Genomic DNA, 12,718 nt, shown 5'->3' on the forward strand with positions numbered 1-12,718 from the left:
GACGAGGAGCCGGGCGGTGGGCGCGCACAGACCTGAGCGGCGCGTAGCCGTCGTCGCCGGGCGTCCACGAGAAGGTGATCTGGTGCGGCTGCAGCAGCGAGCGCGCCACGTAGGGGCGGGCGGGCGGCGCGGGCGCGGCGCGGTTGGCCGTGCACAGCACGAGCGCGCGCAGCGTGGCGCCCCAGCCCACGCGCGTCTGCGCCGTCACCGAGAACTGGTAGTACTCCTCGGCGCTCAGCTCCGTGGCCCTGTTGCGACAGTTCTCTGTTATACGAGCTGCGCGACATTTGCTCACGAATACCGGACAACTTCAATTTAAAATTCAGCAAAAAACTTAATGTTTATTTTTTAACAAATTAAAATGCTAGTTTTTTTTTGTTTAATCGGATAGATCCCTCGTTTCACGAGATACAAAACTTAGCAGACCGATGGTTACTAACCTAAAAGTTCTATCAGAAGGTAGAAACTCTTTAGAAAACATGTGTTGCGTGGAACTGTTGAGATGGTATGTCACTTTGTATGCCAATATCTCGCCGTTAGGATCCTCAGGGACATCCCAAATTATACGCGCCGTACTAAAAGTAACGTCGGGAAACGACACATTCGAGGGCGGGCCGGGCGCTATAAAATAAAAAAAAATATAATTAAAAATAAAGTATGTGCTTACTTCTTTTTTTAAATCAATTAAAATAATAATCTTATTGCATTAATCTAAAAATACTTACTGTCTTCAAAAGTTCTAACAGTGACGGGCGGATCGCTGAGTGCGCCGTCTCCTAGTCTCGTATATCCTAGAACTTGAATTTGATAGACAACATACTTTCGAAGCTCTGTCAATGTAACTGTATGGGTCTGGTTAGAAGAAATAGGGTGGCATTCGATTTTCTTTTGATCAGGGCGAGGTGGAGGTACCACTGCCGCGTAGCACACTTTGTACCCCTCAATAAGACCATTTTGATCTTGGGCAGGGATGTCCCCCCATACGACAACAACAGTAGTAGATGACGTCGCTTTAGCTGATACACCTACTGGTCCACTTGATGGAACTAAAAAATGACATTATAATCAATAGAATAAAGTATATTTTATATAAGTAGGAAGACTAAAGAATTATAAAATTAGCTGTTGTTACCTGCTTCTCTTGTCCGTTCCATTGCAGTTGGACTCGTTGCGGAAGTGCCGACTTCGTTTATAGCAGTCATCGTAATTTCATAAACAGACCATTCTTCTAAATTTGATAGCACATGCGAATTGGCCGTATGATCTTCGATTATACTATGTAGGGTGTCATTAGTACCACTTCGTTTGTACGTGATGTTGTAGCCCTTTGGGTTCCCGTACCATTCGCTTTGTTGTAATGGCTGGAATAATTATATCAATTGTATTAAAGAGAAAATACGTTATCAGTGTGAGTATGATTATTGCGGTACTTACTATCCATCTGACTCGAAGGTTGTTAGCGCTGACGGCGCGTACAGTCACATTCCTGGGCGGGTGCTGCGGAGGAGCTTGAATAGTTTGGAACTCTTTACAGGGCTCCGAAGGCGGAGACGATCCGACGACGTTAGTCGCGATCAGTCTCAAGCGGTAAGTCGTGAAAGGAATTAAGCCAGTAACAAGGATCGATTGAGCGTCAGGGGCACTCACTTCATAAATCGATACCCAGGCAGAGTTACGCGCAGTTTGAGCCTGTAAAGTAATAGTATCACTTGAAGAATTTACACAGGTAAAAAAGTTAAATCCTCTCACAATTATTATTGATTTCAAATTAATCATAGAAGTTATGTATGAGCTCGTTTCACATTTATAGGTTCTAAGTGACTCGCTCAATTAACAATCAGCGAGCAGAAACAGCTCAAGGTCAGTGTCTCTATTTCGTTAAATTGCACTGTCGGAAGAGAAACAGGAGATCGTCATATGTCGAGGAGTGACCTGCACGGTCCACTGCGAGACGGAGGAGTTCCCGTCGAAGCCGGGCGTGAACTGCAGCAGCACGGAGTGCGCGGCGATGTTGGACAGCGCGAGGCCGGTGGGCGCGGCGGGCAGCACGGGCTCCACGCCCGACTGGATGTCGGCCGCGCGCGCGCCGCCCTCGCCCAGCGCCGTCAGCGCGCTCACCCAGAACCGGTACTGCGTGCTCGCCTGCGGCACGCGCGGTACATATTTTTATCGAGTTTCATTTGAACGTTCCTTTTGTATCAGAATCTCGTTCTACAATTTTCTCCTTTTTAATAAATGTATAATTTAATTTAAACGTTCATATTTACGATAAATGTGTGGATTAGAATACTATTATAATGCTGTAATGTTTTATATTCTTTATATATTTCAATAGTGCACCTCGCACACGCACACGTGTAAAAATATAACGAGTTATGTAAAAAAATATGTTAACCCTACCTGCAAATGTTCGACTCGTACGCTAGTGCCATTGGGCGGTAGTATTTCTTCCTTGAGAGTGTCGACGCTATCTTTCACTTGGTATTTGAGTTTGTAGCCGATGAGTATGCCGTTAGACTTTTTCGGTGGCGACCAGGATACTCTAACTGCCCTGTCCGATACATCGTCGAATTGTAGGTTCGTTACTTCGTCGGGTGCTGTAATAACAAAAACAAATACAGTTTAAAAAAATACACGTACAAAACTGTACGTTTTAATATATATTAATTAAGCGCGCTTAAGATTTATTCCTTTTTTGGAAACATAATTGTCTTAAATAATAATATTAAAACTATATAAAAAAGTAAAATTCGTAATTGACTCATTGCTGAGCAGGGCCCCCCCTGCTTCTATTCTTTTAAGGATTTAAATTCACCGCAGAACACGGATTTGTTTAAGACATATACATATGTATTTAATAATGTTTGGATATCCAAACATATATAAAGTTCGGAAAAAAATATAACATATTCAATTGTTGTAATAGGCTCGACAGTTTGATCGCCAATGTTGTCAAAATAATAAAAATAGACTAAAAATAATAAAAGAAAATTAAACATCAAGGAAGTTGCGTCAGCTCACTAAAAGAGCTGACACAACTTCCTGAATTCCTTCCTTTCTGAACTTTACCACCTAGCATACCAAATAATATAATAACGCAATTGTACGCAGACAATATTGCAATTATTCATTTAAAGCAACTATTCTTTTAACTTACTATCTTCTTTCGTTCTTATCAAGACGAAGTCACTCCGCGGACCGTCGCCCGGCTCCGTGAAGCAAAGTACAGATATATTATATTCGGTAAATTTTTCTAGACCATTTATGAACGCTGTCTGCTCGGTGAGGGGATCTAACAAATTTGGTGGTACGCTGACGAGTTTCTGTTCCACGCTATCATTCGACGCTTCATCCCAAAGCCACGCTTGAATTTTATATCCCTGGAAAATATTAAGTATGTTGATAATGTTTGCAAGTGTAATAATGTTGAGTAATGTGTAAGTTGGATGGAGTGAAGTGAGTCCAGAGACCTAAGACCAGAGAGAAAAGGGGGAATTACTACTAACGGTACTACAGATGCGAATACAACGCGGTTACACTTACGTAAATAGTCGATTATCGTTATTACCGATTAATTACGAACGAAGTTTTTATATTTATATATTTATTGATTTGTAAAGTACAATGCATATCGTATTTGCATTGTAATTGAACTCCACTCGCAAGCTCGTTATTTAATAACATAATTTGTAATATTGCGCTACTAATTCATAAATTTTATAATACTTGATTTCATTTTTAATATATTCTTTGAGTTTGGCACAGGCTGCAGACATTTTTGAAGCAAATGCATATAAATAACCATTTGACAAAAAAGATATTAAGTTATTATACACTTTTAAATAATTTATCTATTAATTTTTAAATTATGGCAGAACGACGTCTTTTACTAATAAATCTTTGCAGCGAACATGAAGTAGCACATCTCTATTTTCTAACGGCGCTTCGCTACCACTGTGGCTACACATGCGCGAAAATATCTGAGATAGAGTCTGGTCAACTTACTTCATACTTATTATAATTTCACAAAGATCGAATACCTGGTTAATCCCGTTAATTTTTTGAGGATTAGGAGGCGTCCACCAGACTTGTATAGCGGTGGAATTGAACGCATCGCAGCGAACGCTATCAGGCGCCGCTTCAGGCACGCCCTCTTTCGTCTTTATCGTGTAACTATCCGAGAACACACCGACACCTTTATCGTTATATGCTGCAATTTGTACATTGTAATCTTTCCAAGTTATTAAATCTTGGATAAGATAGTTCCGTTGCGCTTCGTTGGTTATATTCTGATATGTCCAAGGGCTGTTGTCGTAGCCTTTTAAGCGATATCTGATTACGTATCCTAGAATATGGCCATTTCTATGTTCTTCTAATGGCGGCTGCCATTGTGTTATTATCTCGGAGGAAGATCGCGCCGATCCCATAAAACCCAAAGGAGGTCCGGAAGGGGCTAAAAATAAATATATGTTTGTACATACTTTATTGTGTCATATAGCTAAAAATTATTAATCTAAAGACCGTAAATGCATATTATAATTCATGCATAATTCATATATACTTTACAATATCAAGTATACAACCTGCTAAATTATAAAATATTTATCTTAGGTTATAATATAAATTAATATCATTCGCTATAAAAATTTCAACAGGCATGACATGCAAACATAATGAATAAAGAGATCCATTAAAATTAAATAAAAAAAGACAATAACGAGACAAAGTATTGACAAAACTCTGCTGACGTACAATCGAAAAGCATAAACAAAAATGTAACTGTATAATAAAATTAATAGTTTTTAGGTACCATAGTGCTTTACTTTTCTGCATACCTTGGCAGCATATTATGTCGCTGGCTGCTTGATCACAAAAAGAAAAAATTGTATTGTTGTTGATATTTACGATAGAGACGTTGTATTCGGTAATAACCTTATTTACAAGGAAACAAATACTTTAACTCTTACCTTCTTGCGGTAGAGTCAAAACCTCCGTCGGTTCAGAAGGCGGACCCTCTCCTACTGTATTTACTGCAGAAACTCGAAATTGGTACGAAGTGGCCGCCTTCAAACTAGTCAGGAGCACCCAACGCTGATTCGCAGACACATTCATCGGTTCGGTCACCCAATTCAACAGGGGGTCCGGGGTGGGACCTGCAATAAAAATTATATTAAATTATTTCGGCGTCAACCTCGAAGCTACAGAATGAGTATCGAGTGAATAGTAAACGTTACCGAATTCGGGCACGACTCGTCGCTGCACGATGTACTTCTGCACGGGCGAGTTCCCGTCGAAGCCGGGCGTCCAGGAGACGTTGACGGCGCGCTGCACGGCGGCGTCGAGGCGCTCGGCACGCGCGTTGGTGGGCGCGAAGGGCAGCTCGATGACGGACAGCAGCGCGCGCCGCGTGTGGTTGCCGCCCGCCGACGTCACCACGCACGTGTACTCGCCCGCGTCGCTCGCGCGCACCGCCTGCACTTGCAGGGCGCCGTCGCCCGACACCCACACGCGCGACCCGGCCGTCATAGGTCTGCCGAGTGAGGTTTGCCGTCGAATTAACCAATTTCGTTCGGTAGGTGATGAAATGAGAAGCAACTTTCATTTTTTACACGTATTTTTATGTCTTAAGTTGAAAGCAAAAGTGGAGGAAGCCATGCGTAAAAGTTATCAGCGTGAAGATGGAGAACTTGATCTCGTCTAAATATAGGTCTTACTGTTTGTTGTGGAACCAGTCGATGTTATACTTGACATTCGGATCGCTGGATACTTTACACTGCAGTGTTGCCGTGTGACCCAGTAACACTCGGGTGTCGACGGGAGGAGCGATCACTTGTGTTCTTACTAGAATACCAAACCTATTAGTTTCTATATGGATGGTGTATAAAAATACTTCAATGACTGATGTGGTAAATGCTCACCGAGTACAGTGAGGAAGGCTTCGCCGGAAACGTTACCCGCGTCGTTTGTTCGTATACAAGTATATTTCCCGCTGTCCGCTGTGGTTGTGGCCGTTATTAGCAAGTCCCCTTCATCTAATGTTTGTAATCTTCTAGATAAGTTTATAATAAGAGAATCTGAAATAATATGTTTCGAATGTTATCTTTTAATAAATGCTTATGTATTATAAAACTGTCTCGGTAGCCTAGTGGCTATCTTATAAGGTTGTTGATCCTAAGGGTTCGGTTTAACTCCCGCTTTGGGTCAAAAAGTTATTAGGGTTTTACGTCTTGTCACTTCAATGCTTCGAGAATCACGTAAAGCCATCCTGATGGCTGCTTGAACTACGAGCTACGATGGATTATAAGATACACTTGTATTTGTGCACACAATTATAATTTAGTCACGAGAACATTACTATTTATATTCACCTACCAAAAAAATAAAAGGAAAGGTTTAGGTGTATAATTCATTAAATGTTTTATATAATTTGGCTGAAATATGACGGCGATTGTTGAAGATCTTGAAAAAAAATCATGTCGTCTGGAAGCTTAACTGGCGTGCGCCACGTAAACTATTAGAACTTTATGTATTACGGTATAAACGTTTTATAGACCGGATAGCATGTAAGTATATATTCAGAATGCTTAGTTGTAAAGTAGTTTTCACTAACTAAAACTGTGTATTTATAAAGGTTAGCCTACAAATCAATTCAGTGTGCTCATATCTCACCGTTGAAGTACCACGTGACGTTGGGCGTGGGGGCTCCGATAGCCCGACAGACGATGGTGGCGTCCTTTCCGTCTAGGACGGTGAGGTTGGCCGGTGCACTCTGCATTATGGGCGGAGACGCTACAAGCCACACACGCAACTTAGTACGAGCACTACATTGTACACTAGAACACTAGGCACTATTTTAGTGAAATAATTATCTTGCTACACGTTTCATTATACATTAAATGTCGAATGTAACGTGTAAATAAGACTATAGAATTAAATTGCAGGTTTTAACGCGTTAACTTTCTATTAATTCATTATTATGAAAATTATAAATATTATCATCAAAAGCATTTGTCTATGAATCGTGTATCAAAGTAAAGGTTAGTAGTCACTCCAAAAATCGTATTAATATTGCGGTGAAAACATGTCGAACCTTTGTATTTAGAAATATACAATTATAATTCAAAATTCTGCATGCAACAGGGACTACAATATACAGACCATTCCACGTTTAACGCCAATCTTATTAAACGTGAAATAATCATACTATAAAAACGTGAAATAATAAATAAACATATAAATCGAATTTGCATTGTGAATATAAAAATATTTAATAAATAAAGATTAAAATCAAGATTCGAAATTATGTTTAAAAAGCTGTTTGATGCATATATGATTAAATTGTATAAGTTACAGAGTAAAATATTTTATTCAAAAGAAAATAACTTTACGAAGTATATTTAAAATAACATTAAGACACACAACGACAATGCAAATTTATATTTTCACATGCAAGCTACTTGACACGACGTTGCAATATGATATCTGCTAACTTAATACCAGTTACGTGTTCTAGGAGCTAACAAAATATTTGCTTATTTCGAATAAAACAATAGAGAATTAAGAATAGAGTTTAAATATGGAATATTTAATTTAAGTTTTATGGTTTTTAATATAACTAATCTTGATTTTATTTTACTGAATATATTGTTTTTATAATTTTGTCACGACTGGTAGATATTGTGTTCGTATTATGCATTATATAATTATATGTAACAAAATACTTTTTTATAATCGCTGCAGTAGTTGCATAATTGATAATGATAAGTACATTTATTACAAAAGCTTTAATATTATATCAACGATATACGGGCCGCGTAGCGTTGAGCTTGGGAGTTACAGATTCGATCCCATCAACCTTGGATTAATGTATATTATAATACTTTATAAATAATTAAGATGTATTAAAAAAGCCACTATAACTTACTATTTTAAAAAAATATCAGTACAATAATAAAAAGAATAAAAACATTATAATCTAGTAAACAAAAATTTTATGTTGTTATTTATACAATGAAATAATAATATTGCAATGGAAGAATTGGGAATTTGTATATATGTATATATATATAATTTTTTAAATAATCTATAATGTTTAACATTACCTAAAATTTATTTACAACTGAAGTAAATGGAATCAGATACGTGATTGTTTTATTTAAATGTAAATTGAAGCAAACACTCTGTGGTGTAAAAGAAAAAAAAATGCTCAAAAAAGAGTGCAAATATACACCAACAAAATTGCTTACTGCCGGTATCAAATTTGAACGTTTTTGCCTTTTTATCTGCAGTCCTCATTCTTATTAACTTCATGTGACTGCGCGGAACGCGAATATTTTCCTTGGCTGTTTAAGTATTAATAATTAATGCATTTATTTTTATTTGTTTATTTTCCAAAGCCTATAAGGAAGTAAATACTCACTTTTTATTTTCAACCACGTGTAGATAGAAGACTCTCCAGCGTCGTTACTCGCTATACACTGGTATATGCCCATATCTTCCATCTTGAGGTTGCTGATAACGAGCGATCTGTCTACTTCCACCCTGTACCTGCCTCCTCCGTCATCAACGTCCGCATTGTCGGACTCCTCAGCGTCAGCTCCGACGCTCGCAATTTTCCTCGCATCCTTGTACCACGTGATTCCAGGCATTGGTATGCCATTTACGTTGCACTCTAAGACAATGGTACTACCAAACTCACCAAACGTTTCCGATTTTATACTGGATAACATAACTGGTTTTTCGAATACAGTAACAGATGCTGAAGCGGTTACTGTTGCGAATCCACCCGACTTTAATCTTGCTTGACATGTATATCGGCCGGTGTGGTTTAAATTGGCCGATATGAGGCTCAGCGTTCGGTTCCATTGATCATTGAGGTCGTAAGTGATTCCCGCTAAATCAATCAATACTCCGTCTTTAAACCATAAAGTTTCGAGCTCGTGCAGCGGTCGTGCGTTAGCGATGCAATAAATATTTGTATATTCCTGGCCTTTTATTATCTTTGTGTCTTGCGGCTTTATAATAATTTCTGGTGCTATTTCTTTGTCATCGTCTCCGTTCACTTTCAATCTAATGTACGGACTATTTTCAACCTTACCTAACTGGGTGTTTATTGCTCGCGCTCTGGAAAATAGCAAGTATTGAATCTAAAGATAGAAATGTAAATATTTGTAGAGAGTTTAATTTAGAATATTCACAAACCTATAGGCTCGCTGGTCGTCTTGGGATGCGCATAATATTACTAGTTGATATTTATCGGTGATTGCATATTTTTGATCGTATCGCAGTACACCGTTTACACCATTTTCGTCCTGCCAAATAACTGACGGTGGAGGTTCTGATTCTATGTGCGGAAAATCCAGAATAGCTGCGTTACCTGATTCGACTGTTATCACTTTTTCTATAGTGTTCTCAAAAACACCCATAACTGTAAGTGTTAAGGTTATTGTAGTCTCATTTATTTATAAATGTTAAAAGCTCTGCAAATAATAGGTCAAATATAATAGTGAGTTACTTACAAGCAACAATTATGTTGTTTTTTTCACTAAAAATCGCTCCAACATCATTTTTTGCTATACACTGGTAAGCACCTGCGTCTTGGCGCTGTGTATTGTGTATTTTATAAAATAATTCTGAGGAATAGTCGCCTAATGGGTCGCCGTTTTTAAGCCATCTGTACATAGGTTGTGGTATTCCTAGTAAATAAATGAAAGTCAATATATTTATACAATTAGATATAGAACTGTCTATATATATATTCTAGTTATACATTTTTTTATTACCTATGGCAGAGCATTGTAATATCTTTGTTGTTCCCTCCCTTACAACACTATTTGACGAGGAGGGTTGCATTGTAAATCGAGGCGGTTGCATTTGGCCTGAAACAAAAAGAATCAATTATACGATGACACAGGCGAGGTGCTTAGTGGATAGAGCATGTAAATCATAACTGAATATTACGGGTTCAAGTCTGTGCTCGATGGTGAAGGGAAACATCGTGAGAAAACATGCATATGACGGATGAAAGTCTAACACATGTGTAAACACCAACACGAATTGGAGCAGTCTAGTGGAATACTTTTCAAACCTTAAAAGAAGAGGACGGTTTTTAATGGGACTATGAAATGGTATTAATTTTTCTTTTTTTTTAAGTAATATATAATAGGTCACTTAATTTTCAATGTTGGCATTCTGTTTAAAATGCGGTTATGTTTATGAAGCATTTATTTCATATAACACACGTGACTCATGGAGGACCGTAAGCAAAAGAGTAAAAAATGCAATTAGGAGACTGCTCATTCAATTCAGACGATCTGACCAACCAGTATCGTTAATAAAGCGAAGCGCTCGTTGACCGAATTTGTCTTCGTACAGGCACGAAGCTTACATTCTAAATGCAACGTTCACATTCCAATAATACTTCATTTGTTCTATTCAACTAGTCAATCAAAAGACTGAAAATATAATATATAGTTTTATATAGTTATAGATAGGCAATATTTATTAAACTTTTGCATATTTTATTTTTGTATAATTATGTTAATAAAGGGACATCATAAATAGACACGAACTATTAGAAGTATTTTCTTAATATATCCTTTTCTTATTTGTTTGTGTGCTGTATATATAATTATTTTTATTTTTGAATCTATAGTACAAAAAATGGACTTTTGAGATATGGTTTGTGAAATACGTTCTGGGACCATTTTTAAAATGCAAGATTGATTAACATGATCTAAAACGCCTAAACCTGTTTCAATATAATAGACATAATGATTAATTTAAGAAGTAATTTATGTAAAAGCCGTGTAACCTACATTAAGTGGTATACATAGATAAGTATCTACTTTTATGACAAAGTCACTGGTTACATAAAACACAGATGCTTTTTAATAATATTGATAGGCACTTAATAATATGACTGATACCAATCTAATAAGCTAGCTCGATTAATGCAAGCCATTTACTATTTTAATAAATTGTCTTCCAGCTTGATTTTCCTCGCTTTTATAATAGGTAAGTTCTACGTTGTATTGCTTCATAAGAAGGTTATTCAACCTTACAGGGATTTAAATCATTTTATTGTATTCTACAATATAAAATGTCGGCAAACTCAATTATCATTTATACTACTGTTATTAAAAAATATATATCAAAATATTAAACATTTTAGAAATGCTTTTTTCAATATTGTACTTACGACTTACATCTATCAACCTAAATAAATACAAAATTCCATCTTGTTAAGCCGATAGCGCCAAAAACCAGGCAATTTTTTTTACTTTGACCACTAATCGGGCAATAAAATACAACCTGTGTGGGAATTGTAATAGTTATAAATGGGAGACCATTTGGACTTTTTTTTTAGATTCGGTATCTTCCTTACTATTTCCTTGTCCAACTAAATTTCTATATTTAAAATAAATTTGTATAAATAAAAAAGCAGACTTCGTTTACTTTTATTTAATAATTACAATAAGCATTTAACACATGTTAATCTATAATTACATGAAAGGAAATGTTTTCATTAGAACTTTCGTAAAGAATCAATGACGTAAGTCTTTTAAAAAAAAAATATGTCGACACATCTTGCTGTTGCTCAGCGTCACATGATCTTAGGGTTTCACATGGTTTTGTTATAATCGGAAGTTTAAACGTAATGTAAGTATATCCGTTACTTTAAAAAAGTGCAGGGAACTCATTTGTGTAACGACTATATTATATTCTTAATTAAGGATGTAAATCTCTATATTATACGAATACGGTAACTATTTATTTTAATGCAGTTTTTTTAATGAAAACAATTTACAATTATACTATAGAACAGTTCAACGTGTCGGTAATCATGGTTGATAAACACGATAAGATACCGCGTGTACATCAACACTCGTAAATGTGATTAAACCTAACCTACTTATTATGAAAAGCCCTACAAAAATTTTGGGCGAGGTTTATTTTCAACAACTAAATACCTAATTTTTAATATTAATTTATTGTGTTTATATCTCCACAGACGTATTGTCCGCTTGCTGTATCTTATCTTTAATTTGTTTTAATGTACTTTCTATTTATTACCACGCTGCATCACAATCTAAGTTTCAGTATTAAAAATTGCCATCTATTTATTATTGTTGTAACATATTTACTAATATATTCTTGACCTATAACTAAAATAAAAACAAACTACTCATTACAGAATTATAGAAAAAACACACCCTCTAAAAGGTTGTCCTGTGGCATTGTACCCAAGACGCTGGCCTCTTTGCACCGCTAGACTCAGCCTTTGGGCTAAATAAGCTCTTGGGTCACCAGAAGCGTGGACCAGTTTTTAGAAAAATGTTTTATAATTTTTTTTTAGTATCAGACGACTAAATCCAACCCCGGAAATTCATATTCGTTTGATAAAAGTGAATATTTACGGCGCTTGAATATTTGAGCAGTTCTTATTGAAAATTTGATAGAGATATGATATTCATATGCAAAATTGATGTATTGACTTGATTCTATAAAAGACAAAACTCAACAAAAATTGGAATGGGTGCAATTTGATATATTCACACTTTTAACTCCAATCAAGTACAAAAAAAGAATGTTTGTTTGTGCTGCATGCCTTCCCAGCTTCATCCAATATTTTTTTTATAGAATAGGTAGGCGGCCGAGCATATGGGCCTGTTGGTAAGTGGTCACCAACGCCCATAGACATTGGCATTGGAAGCAA

General features: G+C 36.8%; 2 protein-coding genes across 7 annotated transcripts in view; one reads left to right on the forward strand and one right to left on the reverse strand.

The window, feature by feature from the left end:
- The window catches only part of LOC126769926 (protein singles bar), a 79,789-nt gene that overhangs the window by 14,238 nt on the left and 52,833 nt on the right, over nucleotides 1-12,718 (forward strand). The window lies entirely within an intron of this gene.
- The window catches only part of LOC126769925 (protein sidekick), a 35,693-nt gene that overhangs the window by 6,218 nt on the left and 16,757 nt on the right, over nucleotides 1-12,718 (reverse strand). For 5 of the 6 annotated variants that reach the window (XR_007669431.1, XM_050488909.1, XM_050488908.1 and 2 more), the window contains exons 2-19: nucleotides 9,783-9,878; nucleotides 9,519-9,695; nucleotides 9,202-9,427; nucleotides 8,420-9,123; nucleotides 6,670-6,789; nucleotides 5,919-6,074; nucleotides 5,715-5,841; nucleotides 5,235-5,530; nucleotides 4,968-5,153; nucleotides 4,041-4,453; nucleotides 3,158-3,380; nucleotides 2,401-2,597; nucleotides 1,933-2,142; nucleotides 1,435-1,689; nucleotides 1,133-1,361; nucleotides 726-1,046; nucleotides 441-621; nucleotides 33-248 (exon numbers count right to left, since the gene is read on the reverse strand). Coding sequence is in view for 5 of the 6 variants with exons in the window: in XM_050488909.1 (XP_050344866.1) it covers nucleotides 33-248; nucleotides 441-621; nucleotides 726-1,046; nucleotides 1,133-1,361; nucleotides 1,435-1,689; nucleotides 1,933-2,142; nucleotides 2,401-2,597; nucleotides 3,158-3,380; nucleotides 4,041-4,453; nucleotides 4,968-5,153; nucleotides 5,235-5,530; nucleotides 5,715-5,841; nucleotides 5,919-6,074; nucleotides 6,670-6,789; nucleotides 8,420-9,123; nucleotides 9,202-9,427; nucleotides 9,519-9,695; nucleotides 9,783-9,878 (4,333 nt within the window). In the remaining variant the exon portion in view is untranslated. Of the gene's footprint in view, nucleotides 1-32; nucleotides 249-440; nucleotides 622-725; nucleotides 1,047-1,132; nucleotides 1,362-1,434; nucleotides 1,690-1,932; nucleotides 2,143-2,400; nucleotides 2,598-3,157; nucleotides 3,381-4,040; nucleotides 4,454-4,967; nucleotides 5,154-5,234; nucleotides 5,531-5,714; nucleotides 5,842-5,918; nucleotides 6,075-6,669; nucleotides 6,790-8,246; nucleotides 8,343-8,419; nucleotides 9,124-9,201; nucleotides 9,428-9,518; nucleotides 9,696-9,782; nucleotides 9,879-12,718 lie in introns of all 6 variants that reach the window. The other variant, XM_050488910.1, reaches the window with a different exon arrangement.

This window comes from Nymphalis io, chromosome 8, assembly GCF_905147045.1.
Source record: "Nymphalis io chromosome 8, ilAglIoxx1.1, whole genome shotgun sequence".
In the NCBI taxonomy this organism is placed as follows: Eukaryota; Metazoa; Arthropoda; class Insecta; order Lepidoptera; family Nymphalidae; genus Nymphalis; species Nymphalis io.